General features: G+C 37.7%; 1 protein-coding gene across 1 annotated transcript; it reads left to right on the top strand.

Annotated features, from left to right (window-relative positions):
- Positions 1 to 22,537, top strand: LOC149022102 (FKBP-like peptidyl-prolyl cis-trans isomerase family protein). Its single transcript, XM_089150279.1, has 7 exons — positions 1 to 84; positions 10,008 to 10,288; positions 11,301 to 11,384; positions 16,743 to 16,792; positions 16,958 to 17,006; positions 18,629 to 18,703; positions 22,157 to 22,537. Exons 1-7 carry the CDS (start codon positions 54 to 56, stop codon positions 22,274 to 22,276), a joined length of 690 nt encoding a protein of 229 aa, XP_089006405.1. The 5' UTR covers positions 1 to 53; the 3' UTR covers positions 22,277 to 22,537.
- Positions 22,538 to 24,224: the final 1,687 nt, after the last annotated feature.

Below are 24,224 nucleotides of genomic sequence, written 5' to 3'. Positions count from 1 at the left end.
CCTTCGTTATCTGCTTGAAGTGAAAAATTGCGCGCTTTTCAGTCTAGTTCGAAATGGCTTCTTCGTCTATTCTTCTTCCCTTTGGTAAGTCTTTACTGAATTCTTATTCTCTACGCTTCCATTTCTGAAAAGAATGCGAACATTTGTGTGGTATTGTTTTCTGCAATTTTTCTTCACTTGTGTGTTTCATGTTCATTACATTCTTTAATCCATCAAGTATGACAAGTTACTGTTGTTGATTTATCTTGTAAGTGTTTATCGAACTATAAAAGAAGAAAATTTCGTGACTGAGGGATGAAATTGAAGTGTCAGGGGTCTCCCTAGGTTTGATGGTATTGTACTTTTGATTATTTTCTATTCTTTAATTTTAATAGAAAACATTGAAGTATCATGTAGTTGAACAAACTAAATTATATTCAGGCACACTGGGTGAATCATTTGTTTTTTAATACTGCTATTACGGTATGCAGTTCTGAGATCTGAAATAGTTTTGCTCTAGATTCTAGTTGGTCTTTCTCTTGCTGATTGCCCATGGTGTAGCTGCATGTGAGTTTTTCTCCATGATAGATCCTCTTAAGTGTTATACTAAAAATTCCACTGTTTAGGCTAGGTCAATTCATTTTGTCCAGATCTATGAATGCTGAATTAATTTTTATTTTTAATGATAGGTTGTAGTTACTGAACTCCACTTTCATAGAGGTTTTGATAGAATTGGCTGAGTGAGTTGAGGTTAAACCATGATAAATTTTGAACCTTAAAAGGTATGATTCATTTTGATGTTGAGCACAGTTTGCATTGCCGCTGTTGTTGTCAATCCAGTCAGCCAGGAAGATCAGTTGAGCAGTGAGTTTGTGTTGGTGTCCTTGATGGTCAACTCATTCATTTAGTTGAGTCAATGTACTAGCATATGCATTGTCAATCTGAAGACGAGCAGAGTTAGCATGACTGGAAGCTTATAGAAGTACTGGTTGTCTATAGTCAGCAGTGATAGAAGTTGAGAGTTTAAGGCTAAAGCAAACAACTAGCTTGTGAGTTGACATGGTCAACATGATTGGGCAGTTGGCAAAAATGGTGGCAAGTGGCTTTGCAAATGGGCAGTTGCTTTGAGCAATCATTAGAGATGATTTGATCTTTGGTGTGCAAAGGCCTTGCATGGTAAGCTGAATGGACAGGAGGATCTCACAATAGATTTTACTGAAATGTCAATGGTGTGGATGTGTGCATGGTTTTAGAACTCAATCTCGCCAATGATCTCACCCCTTCAAAAAACCAGATCTCGATCGATGGCCCATCTCGGGGGTTTTAAGGTCCAAGTTGGGTTCAAACTTGGTAGTTAGCCTAATTAGGTCTTCTGAACACACTAGTGGCCTTGAATTTTTGAGAAAACAACCCTAAGTGTGAAGCCGAAATGCTATAGAATTGGAGAATGCAAGGTTATGCAACATGCCAACATGTAATATAAAACCTTTTAAGACATATAAATGAATTAATGAAAAGCAAGTGTATCAAATACATCAAATAGCTTAGATGTCATCAAAATTCCATCCATATGAGTATCATAATTTTGACTCTCGAGAATAGAATAATAAAATTATACAACCATTAGAAGTTCTATACATGGTAAAAAATTCGAGGGAAACTCAAGTTTCAACAGGGTGAAAATGGGAAACTTAGGTGGAAACTTGGGAAATTTTGAGGAAAGTGAGGACTTTTCCGTACAAGTCTCGACATCAAGTTTCGATAGGTTTTAGAGAGTATTTTGGGGTGGGATCCTGTATTTAAGCTAATTAGAGTATAAAGAATACATTTGTTGTATTTTGCTAAAAAAATCAATGTAGATATGTTATTCAATGTACATAACATCAATGTAGAGTTGTCCAAAAAGTACATTATAGACTTAACTACTTAAGCACATAACATTCAATATATAATTTCTAACTTCAAAATAATTAACAATAAAAGGAAAATACAACTTAGTGTTAAGAGGAGTGCCGGTGGATTCATCCCGTGGCCGGTGTCTATGCCCGTAACATCCTCTCTCCAACCCGAACATAGACATCCCATGACATTTTATGCCTATGGTTGTCAAGTTAATCGACAACTGGTACTTTATGAGTCGGTCATCAATATGCTTAAGATAACCAACCCGGGGAATATGCACTTTGGATGGGAGTCCTAATGGAGGGGGTATTTGGGGAAACATGAAATAAACAAAAAATTGAAAATTTGGGAAAGCTACAAAATTTACAGGAAAAAGTCCCAAGTTTCCACAAAATTTCCCAGGTTTCCACAAAATTTCCCAAGTTTTCACAAAATTTCCTAGGTTTCCACGAAATTTCCCTAGTTTCCATGAAATTTCCCAAGTTTCCCACGAAATTTCCCAAGTTTCCCATGAAATTTGGGAATTTTTTTCCTTATGATCCAGCTGGTCCAACTGGGTTGAACCAAGTTTCGACAAGTTTCGACAAAATTTTGAAAGTTTCGATGGAAACTGAGGACATTTTTTCGGTCATCATGAGTTTCGTTTCGCATTTTCTAAAATGGGAAATTTAGGTGGAAATTTCGCAAGTTTCGATGGAATTTTGTTCTATGGTTCTATATAGTCATAACTCATAAGTTCATAAGACAAATATGGAATGAGATAAAAATTCAATCAAGCCCCAACTTTGCCACTAGCTCCAGTAGCACCACGACCATGACCACTTCATATACCGGCTGCTACACGTCAGCCCTTTAACTCCATGAGGTGGTCTACCATATATTCCCCACAGGGTTAGGGAAGTTGGGCACGTGGGTGTATCACAATAGTCACCGACCAAATGTGGCTTGAATAGGCATTTGCCTCCATTGAGGGCTATGCTGCAGTAGTTGCATGTGTTCCTTTGGCCCTGTGGATCCACAGGGACTCCGTGTTGCCAAACATCATTGTCCTTCTTGGTTGAAGATCTACTTGAAATGGGTTTGATTGATCTTCCTTTGGTGTTTAGATATTCTAAGAGTAGTTGCAAGTAAAAATTTGGTTGAAATTTGCAAGACAACCAGCGAAAATTGAGAGTTTTGGGGAGATTTAGCAAGAGACTTGGCGAAATATGGTGAAATATAATGAGATATGGCGAGATCTCGAGCGATGTATAGGAACTCTTAGACCTCGACCTTCATCTCTTCTCACTTCTCTGAAAAAGTGAGATCTTGCCAGGATCTCAAACCATGGATGTGTGCACACTTGGAGTTGGTCTAGATCATTGACAGTTGACTTGTCTTAGAGCAATTGAGCTTGTGTTGTAAAATGATTAGGTATGACGAGGTGTCTACTTGCAATATTATGTGCGTTAAGAAAAGTTGTGCCTCTAGATGCATGGTTTCGATCTTCTGTGAGTGTATTTTTTATGGTAGTTAGCTTGAGGTAAAGCTCGAGATTGAACTGCTGTGATTTGTAGTAGCGTTTTGGCATTAAGCAAACATTCATTATAGTTTTGAGTTGTCATCAAGTTAGAATCTATTAATGCTCAAAAGATTATTCCATTATTGGTAACTTTTCCAATGCCTCAAGAAGGTTTTTGATCTGATTGCCAATGAGGGAGACATGATCTTCAATGTAGTTGTTGTGCATAATTTCCAAAATGTTATTTCTACATTGCAACAACTTCTTTTTTTATTTTATTTTATTAGTGCTTTTTTTATTTTTATTTTTTATAGAGGAAGGCAGATTCCTAAGAACCCCATCTGAGGGAAGGAGTGTCACACCTCACCTTGGGTGTGCCACATTTACCCGACTAACCTAGAGTCCCATAATACAGATCCCCCATCGGACCACTGGATATAGTACTGCAATTAAGCATCATTTATAATATCCATGCCATAAAGTAAAAAGATGACAATTTCTGTTGATGTTTATGAACAAGGTTTAATGGTGAAATGATGCATATCAAATATGACATGGTTCTTACAATTATCCATGAATAATATCCCAGATGTATTATCGAGAACTAAGTATGAATATCAATGTATGTAATGGACATGCACATCCCTATGATAGTGAGAACCATAAAAATAAGTTTAGCAACGACATAAAGCATCATGTAATGGCACAAATGGCTCCTCGGCCACCATGTTTCCCGCCTCCTTAGGCGGGAGCATCTCTAGTACAACCACTATTTCAAGACCTATGGCATCCATCTAAAAGAAAAAGATTTCTTGAGGGATGAGTTTGACCAAAACTCGTGGTGCGGAAATAATCACCATTATAATGCATATGGTGCAATCCTATATGCCATCCATATTCTAACTACTGTATCACGCTTTAGAATGTATACTAGTCCCTTATGGGAGGGCCTTGCTCAATCCATATCTCTCAATCCACGACCAAAAGCTTAAGGTAAAGGCCAACCTCCACACCACAACCACTGTTATGGGTCTCTTGGTTCACTCATATCATTCATCACCTCATCATCTCATTCCCTCATCATCCTCAGCACTCACATCCTCATCATCCATTGAAAAGAAAATGCACGACCATTGATATAGGACTAGTGTGTTAGGGAGTTGCCTAGCCCAATGCAAGATCCTCTACTTGTAGTGCAAACCATAGTTAAGCTAGTGTACTCAGTGTCCCCTTGTGGCTTTCCCTCTGCTCTTGGGTGCCCACTAATACAATTACTCCACACGACAGGTTGCCAACCTCAATACCCTTGTTGATAGGGTGGTTACACTTTAGGGTTTGATCCTAACCAATGCAACTATATGGATATGTCATATGCAAGATTGCATCATCATGTGGTGATGCATGATAGCATGAGTAGTTGGAGGCAATGGCCATAGCCACCGCTCCCTATATATCATTGGATGCAATTTTCAACCTCACATGTCATTTCCATTCAATGAATCATAAGAGCATAAAACATGCAACATGTGTCATATCACAACCACCCGCATAAATGCACCCAATGCATGCATGACCTACTGTAACCAAAGCATTCACACATGCAGCAGCATACACAATTCAAGAAATGTAATTAAAATGCTTTTTCATCCCTAAAACTAGTATCCAATTTCCCATCACCTTGCCTTGGTGTTTGATCCTGTCCAAATGATGTTCCACTTATAGAGTTGTGAACCTTTTCTTCAACCAATTTCCATAGTTATAATGCACACAAGTTAGTGGACATGTGGGTTGAGTTGTCTACCCAAAAACACTCCCCAATTCTGTCAAATAGCACACCAAGTATATAGCTGGAAATAAACTGGAAGTTACAGCATCAACCGGCCTATTGGTCGCCTGTGCTGCTGACAGAAATCCAATCCAATTTTGGGGCTTTTCTTCCTCTCCTGTGGGTTTTCTAATGTAGATCCACCACTTCTACAACATTCCTATGGTATAATTCTCCCCCTTAATTTGCCTCCAATCTAATCCCATTGCCTATGGTTCTAATTCACCCTTTCCTCTGGTCAAGTCCTAATTGGGTTCATTCACTGTTGTAAAGACAGTTTTAATGCATCAATAGGCTCCTCATAGCACAGTAAACATACAATGGTAAGTAAATCTGGAAACCCCTTTGGTTTCCCCCAATTTCTAGCATCCATAGGTCCATTGATAGGTTTGTACTTGCCCAAATGTAACGAGAAGCATACATAGAGATAGAGGAGAGTGAGATTTACCTTCTCACACTGTTTTCCCTGAAATTCAGCAGCTTCCTAGCCCCTAATTGACTGAACAAGCCTCTTGAGCTGTAGACTCCGCTTCTGTCTCCTCTCTCAAGCTCTAATGTATATCCTCAATGAAATCAATAATTGGATTTATCATTTATGTACTAAGGGCTACTCCAGGGGCTAAAGGGTCATTTTCCAGGTTTTATCTCACATTGATGACCATCGATCAGCTTGGTCTGCTGTTAGCCAATTGGCTCGAATGGGTCCCAGACTTGGACTACTTCCCTTTCCTAATGGTTCAGTTCCCTTATTTACCTAGCTCTTGGGCCTTATAGGCCATTCATTGGACGTTTGTTGAGATTCCTTATCATTAATTACCCAACCCTTACACACAAACCCTTAGCACATGTTAGAATAAGTAACTTAGCACATGGTGTTTTTTTACCTAGTGAAGTCATCTCATAAGTGTAATTCTTATCCATCTTCTGATTCCATCTGAATACAAGTCATTCCTCCTGTCCCTTTCTTGTATGGCTACCTGTGATAGTCCTTTACTTCCATATCCATGGGTTGACTTGTGAGATTCATCCTTAGGGCCCATAACATGGCAACACTAGCTCTCCCAGTTTCTGGACCTACAATTCATTATTGGGTTTGGGTATAGTGGGGATATCACAAGGAGACTCTTGTAAAAGAGGGCATCCTGTCTTTACCTAATATTCCAATCTTGGAAATCCCTATTACATTTACTTCCTATAATAAATTTCAGATTTGCATCCTTCTAGATAAGCTCCTTTAATTCTGTAGGAAAATCCATGGGTTCCTACTCCACTTTGGCATGTGGCAACTGAATATTTGTCATGTAGTTCACTAGCTGGTTTTGTTCCCTAATCCCTCCACACATGGACAAATTTGTTATTATGAAGGGAGTCTGCATTGCTGCAAGCTGCTGAGTTCTTCCCTTTAAAGGTTGTATTTTTCAATGCATTTCCCATTACAACAACAACAACAACAACAGCAACATGCCTTTTCCCAACTAAATGGGCCTGGCTAAATGGATCTTTGCCTTCCGGTCAGCTCTCTGAGGCCATACAAGATTAATGCCTAAGCCATGCATATCCTTTGCACCACTTCTCCTAAGTTTATCTTAGCTCTTTGAGTCCCTTTCCAGCCGAATTAAATCACTTTTCCGTACAGAGGCACTTAAAGGCCTCCGTTGAATGTGGCTGTGCCACCACAAGTGAATTTCTTGTAGCTTATCATATATTGGAGCTAGTCCTAGACCAACTCTAATATGACCATTCCATCTTAGCATCCTCATTTCTGCTACATTGAATTTATTTGTATGATGCTTCTTAACAACCCACACTATGCATCATATATCATAGCTGCTCGTATGATGATCTTATAGAATTTTCCTTTGAGTTTTAAAGGAATACGTTGATCAAACAATACCCGAGATGCACCTCTCCACTTCATCCACCCTATTTTAATTCTTTGGGAATTACCATCCTTCATATCATCTTCTTTATTTATGATTGAGCCAAGGTACCTAAAAATAATCATTTTGTGAATCTCCTTCTCATCAAGTTTCACCACCTCATCCTCTATTTGATCCCCCTGTGTATTCCCATTAATTATGTCAATTGCTAGGCTTGAGTCAGATCTTATAGAGACGTCTTGGAACTGATGTAAACCCGGATCTTGGGCTAGGGATAGTTATAGTAATTTCCCTAGATCTAAGGGCTGCCCAGGAAAATCTAGCAAAGAAGAAGGCTGATTTAGGGCTTTTAGGGTATTCCTGAAGCTTCTAAACCTGCTGTAGAAAGTAATTCAGGTCTGAAGTTTATAAACTTAGGGTTTTCTTGAAGTTTAAAATTCTGCAGAATTTCTTAGGGAATAAGATAAAGTGCATAATTTTTATAGGTCAGGGAAAATAGGCCGAAATAGGAAATAACTTTAGGAACGCCTCCTAGAGCTTAGGGGCGATCTCAAGAAAGGAGGAAAGAGGTCTAAAGCGGCTGGGGAACAAGAACTTAACAGGGGGTGGGGCTGCTGCTATCATGGGGAAGATAGGGGAGGGGGAGGGCAGGAGGGACCTTCGAATGCAAGGGGATGGGGTTGGGCTTTGCTGAAATAGAAGGGGAAGGTTGACAGAGAAGGCACGATGGGGTTGGGGTGGGTTTCTAGGTCTACGCAAGAGGAGAAAGGGGAGGGAAGCCTACGGTGGAAGGGGGAAGGGCTTTAGGGTTGCACAAGAAAGGAGGAGTGTGGGGAGGGGCTGTGGACAAGAGGGAAGGCAGGGGGGCGATGCTGCTCTACATATACTTGGCTGCTGTGAAGAGTGCTTTTAAGCTGTTGGATTGATGAAGTAGAAGCTGAAACTTGAAGACTTCTATTCAACCAGGGCCCCCTCAACTAGGAACCCCAATCCTCAAAAACAATAAACTTTATTAATCATCAAAAAATGAAAAATTATATGGACTGTTTACTATTTATAACAAAAGACTCTTAACTTGGGGTGGGAATCATTAATTGACAAGGCTCCCACCTTTTGACCAAAACATGTAATTTGGAATCTAATTACTTGAAGATCTCAACCTAGATTTGGAAGCTAATAATAGACACATACTAATTAAACTTTAAGTTAACTTAAAAAGCACATGCTAATTTTAGATAAATTAGGTCTCATCCGAAACAACTTTGAATCAAAATAAAACTCTCTAAACAAAACCAAACTCAACTCAGCTTCCTAATTTAACTCAACTAAACTTCAGAAATATTCTAGAGATAATTCCAGAATTAAAAAAAGAGGGGCAAAATGCCCCCAAATACCCCCCAATAGGGTTCGGCCGGGTTATGGTGGCTTTTTGAAGCCCTCCTGGGGACCCCACTTGAGGTTTTGGATAGGGTGGTTCTTGTGTTCTCACAATAAAGGGGTGGTTCTTCTGTTCTCCAAGGCCATTATCGGTACAATCCATATCTTGTGTCCCTTATGAATAGCCTTCATCTACATTACTAGCACTGACAGTTGTTCTCCAAGGCCATTATCGGTACAACCCATATCTCCTCTTATCAGTCCACCATAACTTGCTGCTGAATTGGCCAATGCCCCATCACAATGCAGATCAACCATATGCTATGGAGGGCTATCCCGGCAGCAAGCTCTAGGCATTTTAGTCTTCCACTTGACTTGAATGTTCCGCTTCAGTGATGCAAGAGGCCTTAGGGTTTCTTTCACTAGTAATGGTGATACTTCACATTTTGTCTTGGCATTGGCTACCATTCAACAACTTCATGGTGGTGTTGTGTGGTCCTCATGTGGTAATCCCAAAATCAGCATCCATTGGGTATTTAAAGCTTCCATTGAAAATTGAGATTTCTGCTCTACAGTTTTCTCCATAGGTCATTATAGTTGTAGATGACCCATGTTGTATGTTCCCTTTTGTATTGTACTCATTGTCGGCTAATCCTTGATAAAATGTCTGGCTGAATATCTGTGTTTCATGTGGGTGGGATTCTCATTGTATTTGTGCTTGTAAATGGGGCATTCCATAATCCCATTGTTTTCGTATTTCTGGAAATGTCAAGTGGGTTTGGGATTAGAGTTCCTTGGTAGTGGTGCTGCCAGAAGCCAGAAGTCTGTGCTTCCTGCAGTGGTTGCTGCAATCTCCTTGTATTGAGCAACATACAGAGTTCATTTCAGGCATTGCTTTGTGGATGTAGGTGCCCTCCCAAACCATGTAAAAATTTTGTGTCATGGTGGTCTCTTGTAGATTGTATGTGTGGATTTATGGAGTGATTTTCCTGTAGGATATGTGTTCAAACTAGGTATGTATTGCCATTAAGATGTAAATACTTATTGTTGTTACACAATGCATGTTCCATGATAGTTCCTAGCCAGTTGCATCGTTAAAAATAACAATCAGGGTTTGGGCAGCGTGTTTTTTTTTAAGCTGAAACACTCCTTCAGTGACAGTGGGCACTCAAAAGTAAATTTAAAAGAATCGTTTCACCCCCTACTGATGACTTAAGTTCAACAGACAGTCATTGCACTTGTCCAAATCCTTTTAGCTCATTCAAAATATGAGGACGACAGACTATGATTCTTATTTCATAGAATTCTATCATGAACTCATGATCATTAAGTCTTCAAGTTGAGTTGAAATCCTAATAAATTTCCATTTAGAAAATGTTCCAGTTGGCTTCAAACTCTGCGCTTTTTACCAAGGTTTCAGATGCAGCTTCGTTTCTATTTATTGTGTAAAATACGTGAATTTTCCATATCTTGTAAAAAGTTCTTGTTTCAGTAGCTATTATTAACTCTTCTTGTAACTATATATTAAATTATGTTGCTTTAGGTTCTTTACATTATAGAGGAGCTTCTACCAATGATCAAACTATATTTAGAAACAGAAGCCAAAACATCACAGTGCAATACTCAGCTTCAAGGGATAAAGTTAGAATTGGAGGTTCCAGGGAATATGAAGATGAGGTTGCTGTAATTAATCGTAGAAATATGATTGGGTTAGTCTTTGGAATATCTAGGCTTGCAGTCTCATTTGATGCAGGGGCTGCAGGGCTCCCTCCCGAGCAAATGCCAAGATTGTGTGATGATGCTTGCATGGAGAAACTTGAAAATGTATGGTGAGATTGTATATTCCCTATATCTCTCAATTTCCTTCATTTTTAAGAGTTTCAATTTGATGCTATCAGAACTCTCTATGTAAAAATCTTCTCTCAAAGATCAAGTAGGAAAGCATCCCACATGTTCAATATCTTCTTTTCTGTCTGTTGGAGCATCCAGTTCTTGAATAGTTGGGATTAGAGACCTCATATGCTGATTGAATAAAGGGGCATACAAGTCTGAGAAGAGTCATAACGTACACATCCTTACCCTGCTTTGCAGAGAGGCTGTTGTTTCCCATCCTCATGTACTGATTAGTAACCTGGAAAATTGAATTCTGGGTTTCGATCAGAAACCCAGATAATATAAGTTGGGAATCTGGCTAAATTAGCTTTAATAGACTCAGGAAACACTTGCCATTATGAGAATAACAGAGAGTTTTCTTGTTTGGTTCTTCTCCCCAACTTGAAGTTAGAATCACCTTTTGCTTTATGTAGCTCTCAATTTGGATCAACCTGTTTGATTCATCCTTTAGTTTCTGCAGTTACAGAAAATTATCTCTAAATTGAATAATGAGGATGAGATTCTGAAATCTGTGTGCATGTCTCTTGTTTAGACTTCAGAAAGTGTGCCATGATATAGTAATCAATGCAAGGAATGCGTGAAATACAGATGGAGTATTGTGACCATCTGACATTTTATTGTTTGCTCTTTGACATGCTTTCTGACCAGGCAAGAGAACGCAGTAATTGGACCAAATGATGCCCTACTTTGGACCCATAACATGACACATCTTTATGACAGTTGACAGATAATCTTGTATGTTGGACTTTTAGATTTCCGCATGCTATATAACATTTCAGATAACGAAAAGAAGTGAGTTGAACATTCCCAATGAGGTCTTCCACGTGAAATTTGTGCATTCAGTTGATATGAGCCGTGGTTGACATTAATAGTTTATTCTTTTTACATCAAAATAGTTGTGAAAGTTAGTGGTTGGAATTAAGTTTACTCATCCTGTATGAAGGTACCTATGGTGACTACAGAGTCCGGCTTGCAGTACAAGGATATTAAAGTTGGCATTGGTCCTAGTCCACCTGTTGGTTTTCAGGTATATCAGATTTTCTTCAAATTATAAACGTAACTGTTGTCAGAATCATGGACAGAAGCCAGATATTGCTTCTTTGTTGGTGCAAAGTATTAAATATTATCTCATGGTTTAGCAAAAACCTATAGAAGAATGTCCAACTGCATTGTGTGGCTCCTACGGACATATGTAACAACCTCTTAGTCTTGACGATATAGGACCTCATTCTCTTCTCACAAATCAGTTTTGGTCCAAAACAGGCAAAGAAGAATACCTTAACATTGAGTTTTAAATTACACAAAGTTACAAAAATGCAATTAGAGTTTGTTACAGCAAAGTAGAAACATTGTTTTCTTTATAGAACTTTTAACAGTTTCTTTTAACTGCTTTGGTGGTTACTTTTGGGCTGAAATTCGATTGGGGGCTAGGGATAGATGACCCATCCAGATCAATCTAAGAATGGCAAGTCACAAGAAAACATGACATCAGGGAAAAGATTTCAAATGTCGATAGCAGGTTGCTACATTTAGATTCACACCTTACCCAAAAATGAAACCTAATTAATCCAAGTCCTGCTCTCACAAGGTTTCTATGGGGGGATTGATACAGTTCTAAAGCACCTTAGGACTGGGGTTAGATACTAACAGAAACACCAGGATCCAAACCAGTAAAATATTCCGATGTCTGCTATCATTTCACCTAAGAGCTCAAACTTGTGGAGAAGGGCAACTTAAATGCATGCATAAACATTCCCTTGCACATGCAGGCCAAGACTGCATGGTCCTTGTTGGTGGCCGAGATCATATGGCACCTTGGGAGAAGAAATATTTGGAGGGAAAAAAACATTCGATGCATTTCCCAGTGGTTGAACACGTGACTTCCATGCTCTGATAGTATATTTGCTACTGTTTCACCTAAAAGCTCAAACTTTTAAAGAAAAACAACATAAAGTGCTCCCGAGCTCAAACTTGTTGGGAAGGGCTGCATAAATGTATAGATGAACCATGAACATCCATATTCAAGAGAAAATATCTGAAAATCAAAAAGTCATGTACAGGCAATGTGCTGGTCAAAGGTCGTATATATAGGGAAGAATAATTACTTCATGTTAGACTTAGATCTGATATTCATTTTTTAAGTTACTAAATAACTCTGCTGAAGTGGGATACTTAGAAGTAGAAACCGTTAGTAGGAAGTAAAATATCTAGAGCAGCTACAAAAGATTCTTTGTTTTTAGTAACAAAAGTATTATTGGAATATATACTACATAACAGTAGAAACTCAGCAGAAGCAATTGAACAGAAATCTGACATTGAAACTCAAAATAGAAGCCAAAAGTTTTGAAGTTTAACATATTATACATTTATACTGTAGGATACTAGGAAATTGATACCAATTTGTCATTATGAAAGGAGGTTGATGCATATTCATCACCAAATTGGGCTTCTTTTCATATGTATTAGTCTAGGATTGGATGCTGTACATTTTTGGCCTGAGATGGGTTTTGTATATTATAATTTATAGGTCTCTTTTATGGGTTTAAACTAAGTGTAATAAGGTTGCATAGAAATTAGTAGTTTTTATTTCCATTGAACTGAAATTGCTGGTTGGGGCCAGGCTGCCAGGGGTTCAATTGAAATTGTTCGAGAATGTTCCCTTATTAGTTTAGAGATTTTTCCTTTAAAGGCTTTACCTAGTACACAAGGCTACCCCTGTTTTGGGGACTCTTCCTTTTTATTTTTCTAAGTGCTCATTTCTTGCCTATGTAATTTGGCCAAGGGGAGGGGATTGTTTTACACTTCTACATTGATTAGGAGGTTGGGCGTTAGACCCTATGATAAATAAAGAGCTCATGGTTATCTTTTCTTTTTCTCTTCTTCTTTTGTTTTTTGAGGGGGAGGGGGTTAGAGAATACTCACCTCAGAATTTTTGAAATCTATTGCTTTTTCGAGCTGTTGACTGCAGCCCCCACTTCTCTTGGAAGACTTTGTCTTGTGGGCGATCAAGATAGGTGGGATTAGTGCCCTATCCAGTTGACTCTTGTGGTTTGATGCCCGAGAGGTTCAATCTCTCTTTCAAGTTCTTGAAGATATTCTTTTAGCACAAGATCAAGATTCTCCTCCATAATTTAACCCATCTCAAATCATAACAATCTTCCGCTAAATCTCTAAACACCAAATTGGTACACCTCAAACTTCTCTTGGCTTTAGTCTCCATGGTTCGAGATCTCATGCAAGATCTCAAGAATTGTAAAACTAGACCGAGATCTTGGTCCACCTAGCCATTTAAAATCCACCCTCTCGAGTGAGACAGTTCAAGATCTCGACATGTCTCGTTGTCTCTCGCCTCTGAATCATCGAAACCACTCCAAAGCCCTTTTTTTGCCCCATTTTTTGTGAATTTACACGCATCTTCACCTGCAGCCAAGGTGTAGCACATTTACATAAAAAAAGGAAGATCAAACAAGGCCATTTGAAGGAGTTCTTCGACCAAGGCCACAACAACTATTCATTGGCCCAAGCTCAAACTGCAGAGGAAATACGGAGGCTCAAAATGATATAAGGCCTTTATAGGCAACAAAATGTGAAGCATGAGCCATACCCAATGCTTCAGTTATGAACATATGATGGTTTTATTATTGTACTCTCGAGAGTAAAAAATGTGATGTTGTAATCTTGGTTGTCAAGGCGGTAAGCAGACCAAACCGTTTGGGGGCTCCGCATAGGTGTCTAGGTGACAAACGGCGCCTAGGCGGCAATACGGCGACCAAAGTGGTTGGGTCAAAATTTTTCAATACAACTACTATTAAACTATGTTTCAATACAACTACTTTTTATAATAAGCTAAACAAATATTCAATAGTCACATTCATAAAAAAAAAAAGCATTCAAGAATCATAATTATGAAAAATTATTCAGAAATAGAACACAAACCATGGTTGTCAAAGCGTCCGCCTAGGCATTTACTGATTCATTGATTCTTGATGTTGAGTATGGCTCATGCTTCACATTCTTGGAGTTCCTTTGTAGATTGGGAGTCAATTAAGCAGTTCAAAACAAGGCGGTTGAAAAACCGCCTAGGCGGACGCTTTGACAACCATGACTTGTAATGTACTCATATGAATGAAATTCTATTGCTCTTTAAGTTATTTGATATATTTGATACATTTGCTTTTCATTTATGTCTTGTTCTATATTTTATGTTTTACAATCTTGCATGTTCATTCCTGCAGCATTTCAGCTTCAAACTTAGGGTTGAGTTAGAACTCATACTCAGGGTTGTTTTCCCAAAAATCTAAGGCCACTAGTGTGTTCAAAAGGCCTTAATTGGGTTAACTACCAAGTTTGAGCCACCTGGGCCTTAAAAACCGCCCTAGATGGGCCTTCAAGTTCTATCAAGTAGGCCCATAAAAAAATGCAAGATCTCGCTTGAGATCTCGCCAACTTGAGTGGGAGCTCTCTTTTTTGAGGGGACGAGATGGGTGTCAAGGGCGAGATCTTGAACCATACTAGTCTCAAATTCCCACCAAAACCGGTTCATATTGATTTGCTAGCCAGTTGTTTGGCCTGTTTTTATTTCAGTCTTGATACTTGATTATCTCTGATCTGTAATAGGAATGCGCTGGAGTTTGTCCTTCCCTTTGGTTTTTTTGTTGTCTTAGAGATTGGTCTCTCTCAGAGTAGATCTTGTGTCCTCATGCTAGCAGCCAGAGTTTTTGCTTGCATATATACTTATTGTATGTATGTATACATATAACTTGACTCGACTAAGCTATTTCCCTACTAAATAGGAACAACATGGATCCTGTTTTGTCCTTCTGCTTATTTCAAAGCCATGCTTGGTATGAATTCTAAGCCATTCATGTATATACAAAGTCATTTCCACCCGAAGGTTCAAGGTCCTGGTTGCGTGCATGGTTTTGCCCAAAACTATGTATTTTTTTCCCTTCATATTTCAAACTTCAGTTTTAGGGGAGCTGTTAAGCACCTGACTAGCTTAACAGCAATCAACTCAATACACACACTCTCCAACACTGAAGTAGCAGCAGTAGCAATTCACAACAGAACAAACACAGAGCAGCAAGCTCACATGCACACACGCACAATACAACTTAGTTTAAGAGAGGACATGATTGAATCTTATTCATAGAGGATGATACAAGTATCAGCACTGAACAGCTGCACAACTCCTCCTCACAACCTACCTGAGAGCCTCCAGCTCTCTCCTGCAAGTCTTCCTTGCAAAACCCCTCAAAAGCTGCCTCTTCTCATTCCCTTCCTTCCCAATAAAACAGGCCCTCCCCTAATGACTTCGCTCTCTTCCCAATCCCTTTCTTCCACATGTCTCAACGTTCCCTGTCCCAAAGCTGCCCTGCTCCTATGTAAATTGGTGTGGCTATCCTCCGACCAGCATATGCCGCTTGTCCCTTTTGTCTTTAGTTGGAAATCTCAGGCTCTCCTGCGTGTACTGGTGCAGCTGATCCCCCATGACTCCTACTCCTGTGAGTGTACACTTGAGATACTAGAGGCTATCAGGGGGCAGACAGCCTATTTTAGTTTATGCCCTGTAAATATCCACGAAACCTTTAGATTTTTTAAATTTCCTTCCAAAATTGTTGTTAGACTTCAAAGTTTAGGGCTCAATGGCTGACATAATATTTAGATTCAAATTAGGGCACAAAATTAAGCTAGGATTCCCAACTAGGATTCACTGTCAATTCCTAACTAATTACGACTGCAAAAATAACTGAAAGAAAGGATGAAGTAAATATTAAGCAAAATAAATCTTAGGCCCATCATTTTGATGCTGGTATGCAGAGGATCCTCACACCTACTCTACATCTAATGGTGCGGCTATCATAAATTCTTTTACACCTAAGGCAGGTTTTAGACAGCCAAGCTGCAGCATGCTATTTATGCAAATTTTAATTCTAAAACAGGCCCTAGAAACCTTGTGTTTTAGCTGGGATTAACTGTATATTACAGTCACATAACTTTCAGTATCTTGAGGCACAGCATGGTCAGACTGTTAATGGAGCATGCTAGCAGAATAGAGTCTTACAAACGAGAAACTAGATCAACGTGTCAAGAGGGCTTAAAATTAAAATTCTTGCAAGTCCAACCTGCTAAATGATTAAGTCACTTGCCAACCTAGCAGTTTTTTGTTTTTTAATCAATATTTTCAGTCAACATACCTTTGTTGACATATACAGAGCAGTGGTCCCTGGGCTTGACACTTCATTTTTCTAGTTTAAAATGTTGTATCCTAGTTTCTTATTAATATTTATTGCTTGTGGTTTTGTAATTTTCTTCATCAGTCAGTTTCCTTTAAACCATTCCTTTTCAATTCACTCCTTTGTATGCTGATTGTTGTGAACCACAGGTTGCTGCAAATTATGTTGCCATGGTGCCCTCTGGACAGATATTTGATAGGTAGTTGCGTCATCTAATGCAGACAGCTAATGATTTTTTAATCTTTATTTTTTTATTAAGAAAATTTTTCTTATGCCTAAGGAGTATCTTAAGTGATATGTTCTCTAGTTTAGAAGATTATATTTGTCTTCTAACTAGGGGCACTCTGTCCATAAAATCCTGCAGTTCTTTGGAGAAAGGTCGACCTTACATATTTCGTGTTGGCTCCGGTCAGGTAAGTTTTGGACTTACTGAAGTTCCCCATACTTTTTTTTTATGCCAGTCAAGTGCTGACTTTAGATTTGCGTGCAGTGGTATTTTGTTAGATGTTTTGGCATTTAATGAGTATCTGTCACCCAATTTAGTTTGGTTAAATTAACTAATTTCAGTTTAGGATTATATGTTTGTTTTAATTATCATCTCATATCCAACAGCACAAAGTTACTGTTTATTGGTACTATGGAAGATTTGAGCAGTTTGTTCTAGGGTTGCCACATTGTATATTTATCTCGTAGGGATTAGCATGGAAATATGGATGAGGATACCTTTGTCTGTTCGACATTCTGTTGAAATACCTGAATGGCTTACTGGCACTTGTCTCTGGAAGCATGAATTTGTCTCATGTTATTTTCTTCATTTAACTGAGAGGCACTTATAATTGCATTTATTCATTTTGTTACTATGGTGTGCCAATGGTTAATGCATACCAACTAGACTAGCTATTAATTGGACCACTCAGAGTACATCGTATGAATGAGGGCATTATGCATAATATGGTTTGCACTGCCCTTGTAGGAAGAATATCCAAGTGAGTCATCTGACAGTCAAAATCCAGTAATATGTTTTGTAAAGATTTGCAACATATGTATTGTTAACGTATAAAATAAGATGTTATGAGAAAAATATTTTCAACCTTTTTTGGGTCCATTACTAAATGTATACTTCTGTGTTTTTGGGTGCATTAAAAAATTCATTATCAAAGTGAGGAAAAAACAAGAATAATAACCCCCAGGAACTCACTCGGGGAAGAGAGAAGACATCCTACGACAGAGGCCCGACCAACCTGACATAGATCAGCATTGAATTAGACGATATTCTCATAATTTCTTCTCTTTTCTATTAATCATATACGCTGTTACTGGGTTTATGATAGCCAATAGAGTATTTTATGGCTTTAGGGTCTAAAATTTAGTCATTGGCTGCTGAGTATCTAACCGACAGTGAGATTGGGCTTAGCTTTGACTGTGTTAATCGCATCCTTGCTACTTCACTCAAACCAATTTTGATGTCCATCAGAGTGGCGGTTGAGATATTTATTGTTTTTTCCTTTTTTTTCACCTCTTCACTCTCTCTTTTACTTTTTTATTTTTTTCTTCTAGTTACTGTCTATGTGTGTCTCTTCTAATCTGACCATCTATTCTTTGTGATAGTTTAGTCACTGCATTAGAGCCTTCAGTATAGTTTAGTTTGGCCCCATGCAATTCGTGAATTTCAAGTTCTAATCATATTGAATTTCTGCAATATTCCTTGTTTCTTGTTCACTATAATCTGGTTTCTAGTTTTTGTTTTTCTTTCAGCATATTAAACTTCATCAATATTTAAATAAAGTTTCAAAACAGAAAAATGTGGAGCAGGAAACCTTTTCCATATATTTGATTTTTTTTTTAAATATTTAGTTTTTAGGAACAACCATGTAACCAAATTTGTTTTACCCAGAGATCCCTTAGAAAATAAAAGCTGCCTAAGAAATTATTTCCATATGCAATTAGACATGTCGTAGCTCCACTGATGAGATGGATTAGGAGATTGCTGCCCCATTTGCATTGTTGCTAATTAATTGCTCTTTTACTAGAACAGGTAATTAAGGGACTTGACGAAGGAATTTTAACCATGAAAATTGGAGGGAAACGCAGGCTATACATTCCAGGATCTGTGAGTTTTCAAATTCATATATTCTTAACCCCCCCCCCTCCCAACCTGCATTTGTTTTCTTTGTGGTACCCCATTTTATTCTAGCTTTTCTCTCATTGAAACTGGAAATTGTTGCAACTTACAACTACTTATTGCAGAAGCTCAGTTAAGCAAGGTCCACAATAATGTAAGACAACACATAACACCCCTTGCACCCACCCCAACCAAACAAACACACATGACTCTGTAGGTGACATCATCCCATATTCCCATGTCACCAAGGGAGCACAGCCAACATGTTGGGGCACAACAAAAATTAACAGGCCTGACCTCCTGGCTTTGACAATATGTTTACCACCACTTTTCCAACATATTGAGTTCATCAAGGATCTCAACAAGGTATACATCCCAACACCTCCCCAACACACATTAAACAACTCGACCCCCACCATAAAATAAAAAAAGAAAATGTTTTTGTATTTAGCACCGAGGGCACAACCAAATTGACAGAAGAAAAGAGCAAGAGGGAAAGGGAGCTAACATACGGAGATAAGGAGAGCCCACAGGCTGTAGTTCAACTTCTAACTGGAGGCTTGTATTCTTTATTTATAATTAATTAATAGAACTCCAAAAGACTCCTTTCTCAACACAATTTAACCATAACTAGTCTTTAACACAAATTCTGTAAACATCACCATGATTCATAAACTTGTATCTAATTTCTAACACAAATTATAATTTATAAGCATCACCATGACTATTAACTTTAACATAACCACAGTTACTAAAAACTACCATAAATCTTGTGGGTTGGGAAATATAAATAAGTATTCATACTTCTGTACAAAATTGTGAACTCCTGTAATTGTTTATTGTACTTTTCATTGGTCAAGAATGCCCCTCTTAATACTAACAATTTCTAGTTTTCTACTAGCTCAGTCTGTCCCCTCTAATGTTGTCCCATTCCCCTCTCTCTTATTCCAAATGCTACTCTCTTTCACACCCCCGCATACACATCACTAAATGAATAGTTGCACTGGATCCCTACATAATCTCTATCTCTTATTTGGTCCACTTGCCCTCCTCCCATCTTTTAGATCTCTCTCTCACTGTCAGGTTTCTTGGTTTTGGTCCTTAATGCGTATCTTTCTAACACCACAACTCTCCAATCGCATGTCTCCCATCCCTGGAATTTCTCATTTTTGTTTCCTCTCACAAGGGAAGCAATCTCTATCTATATGTCTCTCCTCTCTTCCAAATCCAAGGTAATAATCCTCAATCGAATCCCTTTTTCTGGAAGCCATGTATCAATCCTATGATCTCTCTCTGTTTGTCACTCTCACATACCCTATTCCTCTACCACTAACTTCACTCCCACCAACTGTGCTGTCACATTGACTCTTATTTCATCTCATGAAATCAATTTTCTTCGGTCACCATACAAAGGTTAATCCCCAGAGTTGAAGTACCGGAATCAGGGATTGTATTAGAAAGGTGATTTTAAAGACTATCATATGGGAGGGATGCATGGAAATGTTGAGGATACATGCAAAATATATTGAAGCATAAAACACTATAGTAACAATGTAAGCAACATTTAAGATGTATGATGTATAAATAAGAGAACATAGCATGACGAGCCGAGACTAGTGCATTCAATTGATTCTGCTGAGGATGAAGTTTCTTACTTACCCACAAAAAATTGGTTCTTTTACTTCTACTAATGCCTAAGAAAAATATCATTTCCAGTTTGGGAAGGTTTAGATAACCACCTCAATAAAAAATTATTTGAAAAAAAAAAACCAAGGAATACTAAAGTTAGTTTGAGTCATTCAAGTCATTTTCACTATCCTAGTGATCTATTAAATAAATAAAAAAAGGGAAAAAATATATAATAATAATAATAATATTGGAGGAAAAAAAAACACAAAGTCTTGATAGAAAATTGTTCTTGTGCAACCCTAGGTTTGATCCTTGATTATAGGTTAGTTTAATTACTAAATGATGATGGAACACTGATAGAGTTGCTTTTTCCACTAGAATCAAGGAAACAAATTGATAATGCCAAGATGTGTGCTTTGGGTCAGTGACTTAATCTGTATAGTTTATTAAAGATGTATCAAGTATATCGATGAGCAGTTCATGTAGCAACCGAATATAGTACAATTGATACTTTTTGAAGGATCATATCCTATTGGTACCTTAACAAGATCCATATTGGTCAGTATTAGCAGATACGTCAAGATATCTGAAATCTTGTTGTTTTGTCTCTATTTTCCTTTTTAGCTGCATTGTTTATTTTATTAGGTTTTACAACTGCAGTTGGAGATTTGAGATAGCTAACGTTGGAGGGTTTCAAGAGAAATTTTGAAGTTGGTTTTTGGCCCATGTGCCAGCAGCAGAAATACTATGGAGAAAGTACATGGAAATGCTGCTGGGCATAAATCATGGGAAACCCAACCACCATTATGCGATAGCTTATAAATCATATGAGCTGTTGAGCAAGGTTATGAGTTGCGATTTGCAAGTCATTCAACGATTAAACTATAAGCTACTGAGTAAAGGGATCAATCAATATGTGGTAGAAATTGTGATTCTGTCTATTAAGAGATCTTGCTTTTCGGCTTTCTGCACATTGTGAATCACTTCTACTGATTGGGTGGTGAGGTTTATTGAGGCCCTGAATCTATGCTGACTGTTTCTCCTGCTTTGCAAGGAGAGTATGTTTAGGTGCCACATCCCCTTCCCCTGGCGCCCTTATTATAGGTGGTGCTCCTTCCTTCAAATGAAGGTTTTTATCTCAGAGAGTCTGCAGGTCTTTCTTCTACCTTGCAAGGAGATTGTGATAGTGGAAGAATTCTAATCCTGTGAGGGATTAGAGGGTGCACGTAGGATGGTGTTGAGGCTATGCAGAACCTCTATTTATTTTGTGTCTGGTCTTTGGTGTATCTATCTTCCTCTTTATCTCCATTTGTTTATTTTTGTTACTTCAACTGAAAATGTTTGGGGATTTGAATGGTTAAAAAAGGATTTTATGGAAGAAAAAAATTAGAATTTTATTCTGCACTTCCTATTGGGTTTCTATATGGTCCTACAGGCACAATATTGCTTTTGTTTTTGTCATTCTCTGCTTGTACTGCTAATCAAATGCTACTGTGTATGGTTTTTTTGTATGATAATATTCAAAACAATGGCACTAACGAATTTAGCTTATTCATCAATCCAGTAAATCAGAGTACCTGATGTACCTTTATTTCAAGATACCATTTAATTTTCATAGAAACCAAGTTTTAATTATTTCTGCAATCTGATCACTCTTTAGCCTCGTCAGTCACTGAGATGTGTTAAACTATTATTCATTAATTGGTTTTTTTTTCTTTCTTTTCTCGCTTTCCACTGCCATCATTTCAACTATATTGTTAATATTAGATTATGGATTTTTAATTTTACTCTTTTTTGTTTATGTCATAATAGTTGGCATTCCCAAAAGGTCTTACTTCAGCTCCAGGAAGGCCAAGGGTTGCTGCAAATAGTCCAGTTATATTTGATGTGAGTTTGGAATACATACCGGGTCTTGAACTGGATGAAGAGTAAGGTGATTTGTGTCTCTGTTTCACTTTCTTGGTCTTTCACCCACCTCTTTTGCTTACTGTAGGCAGATCACAAGGCTTCCCATTATTCATTTCTTTTATGGTGTATATTTCTATGATGGGACTATTTTCTTCTTTGTTGGATTTTGGGGTTGGATGTAAGGTTTGGTTCCTTCCCTCTCTTATGTTGTACTTGTTTTATTCTTTCAATAAAATTTCATAAGCCAATAAGGCTCTCCATACCTCTGATTTCCAGGAAAAGAAGTGCAGTATGAATTTTTTTTTTTTTTTTTTTTTTTTTTTTTTTTTTTTTTCTTCCTTTCCCTTTTCTCTTCTTTCCCTCCCCCCCCCCCCTTTCCCCTTCTCCCCCCGCCCCCTCTCCTTTTCTTCTTTCCATGGGAAAAGGGTAAAAATATCAATGACACCCCTTTTTGTTTGAAAAATCATAATAAGTGTTGATGTAAGGGCTTGGTTGGTTACATGAATCCAGATTTTGAAATCTTTGGATTCATGAATGTAAAATTTATACCCGTTTGGCTGTGAAAATCCTCGGATTCATGAAATCTAGAGATTCACCTTATTACACTAAAAACATGAATCTATAAATTTATGGATAGTCCTACTATAAAAGCGCTAAACATTCGTGCATTTACAAAAATCACGTCGACTAAATAATTTTTCAGGATGAATCCACATGTACCAAACAGTTAATTTTAATAATTATGATTCCATAGATTTGAAATCTCTAGATATTTGAAATCTCCAGATTCATGTAACCATACAGGCCTTAATGAAGTTAAATATTTCAAAAGGACAAGAATAATCTTGAATGAAAAAATCCATGCTTGACTCGCTTTTGTGTTTCCCTTTATTGTGTTAGTTCTTCCTCGCTTAATTAGAAATCTTCACAAAATTAAGATGATATATATCATGAATAATTTTTTGAACTTAGGATGTAGTGGTAATATAGGAAATGGATAAGTAAAAATTGAGACTAATGATGTTTGTAATAGGAAGTTTGACTGATAAATTGGATAACACAAGAGATGACATTAATATTAGGAATAACTAAGGGCCGGTTTGGTTACTTGAGTCTGTAGATTTAAAAAATCTAGAGATTTCAAATCTATAGACTTCAAATCTCTGGAGTCATGGTTTATAAAATAAACTGTTTGGTTAACTTGAAATTTTGCAATGAAATTTGTAGATTTATCTTAAAAAAATATTTATTGAATTATGGTTCAAATGTTTAACACTTTGATAGTAGGGGTGAAATCTCTGGATTTCACCTCATACCCATAAATCTACAGATTCACGTTTTTAGTGTAAAAATGTGAATTGCTAGATTTCATGAATCTAGGGATTCACATAACCAAACGGATAAAAATCTCCCATTTGTGAATCCAGAGATTTCAAAATCTCTAAATTCATGTAACCAAACAGGCCCTAAGGGATTGGCAGTGAAAATCTCCCAAAAGTCAATTGTAACTCTAAGGATCAAAATTTGTATTTGATTCCTAAACATAGGTATGTATACTTCAATGAAGGGACAAAAATACCAGGAGCTATCACTCCATTTCCGAACATCATTTGAGAAAGTGGAGAATCATGGTAAAACATTTCAACAAATTCTGTCCAAAATATGGCGAATTTCTCTTGGTTGGCCAACTGGCAAACTTTTTCTTCAACCGAAACTGACCAAATATCGGCGACATATCAATGATATCTCGCCAAAAATCGCCAAATCGACCAATATATTGCCGATACGTCAATTTTATGCAATATTTGGCAATTTCTTTGGATTTTTAGGATTTCTCTCGTGATTCTATAAACGGAATCTTGAAGGTCAATGGACTATTGTATCAATTTTGTCCCAAGATTAAGCTTCAAAAGGCAACATGCCAAATGTGGAGGTGAATCTACATAGAACAATCTTTGGAAATAATTCAAAT

Source organism: Hakea prostrata, chromosome 3, assembly GCF_041222555.1.
Source record: "Hakea prostrata isolate BN-2017 chromosome 3, UWA_Hpros_2, whole genome shotgun sequence".
NCBI classification, from domain to species: domain Eukaryota; kingdom Viridiplantae; phylum Streptophyta; class Magnoliopsida; order Proteales; family Proteaceae; genus Hakea; species Hakea prostrata.
The sequence above is the reverse complement of the archived record's forward strand: the minus strand, read 5'-3'. Positions and strand labels throughout refer to the sequence as shown.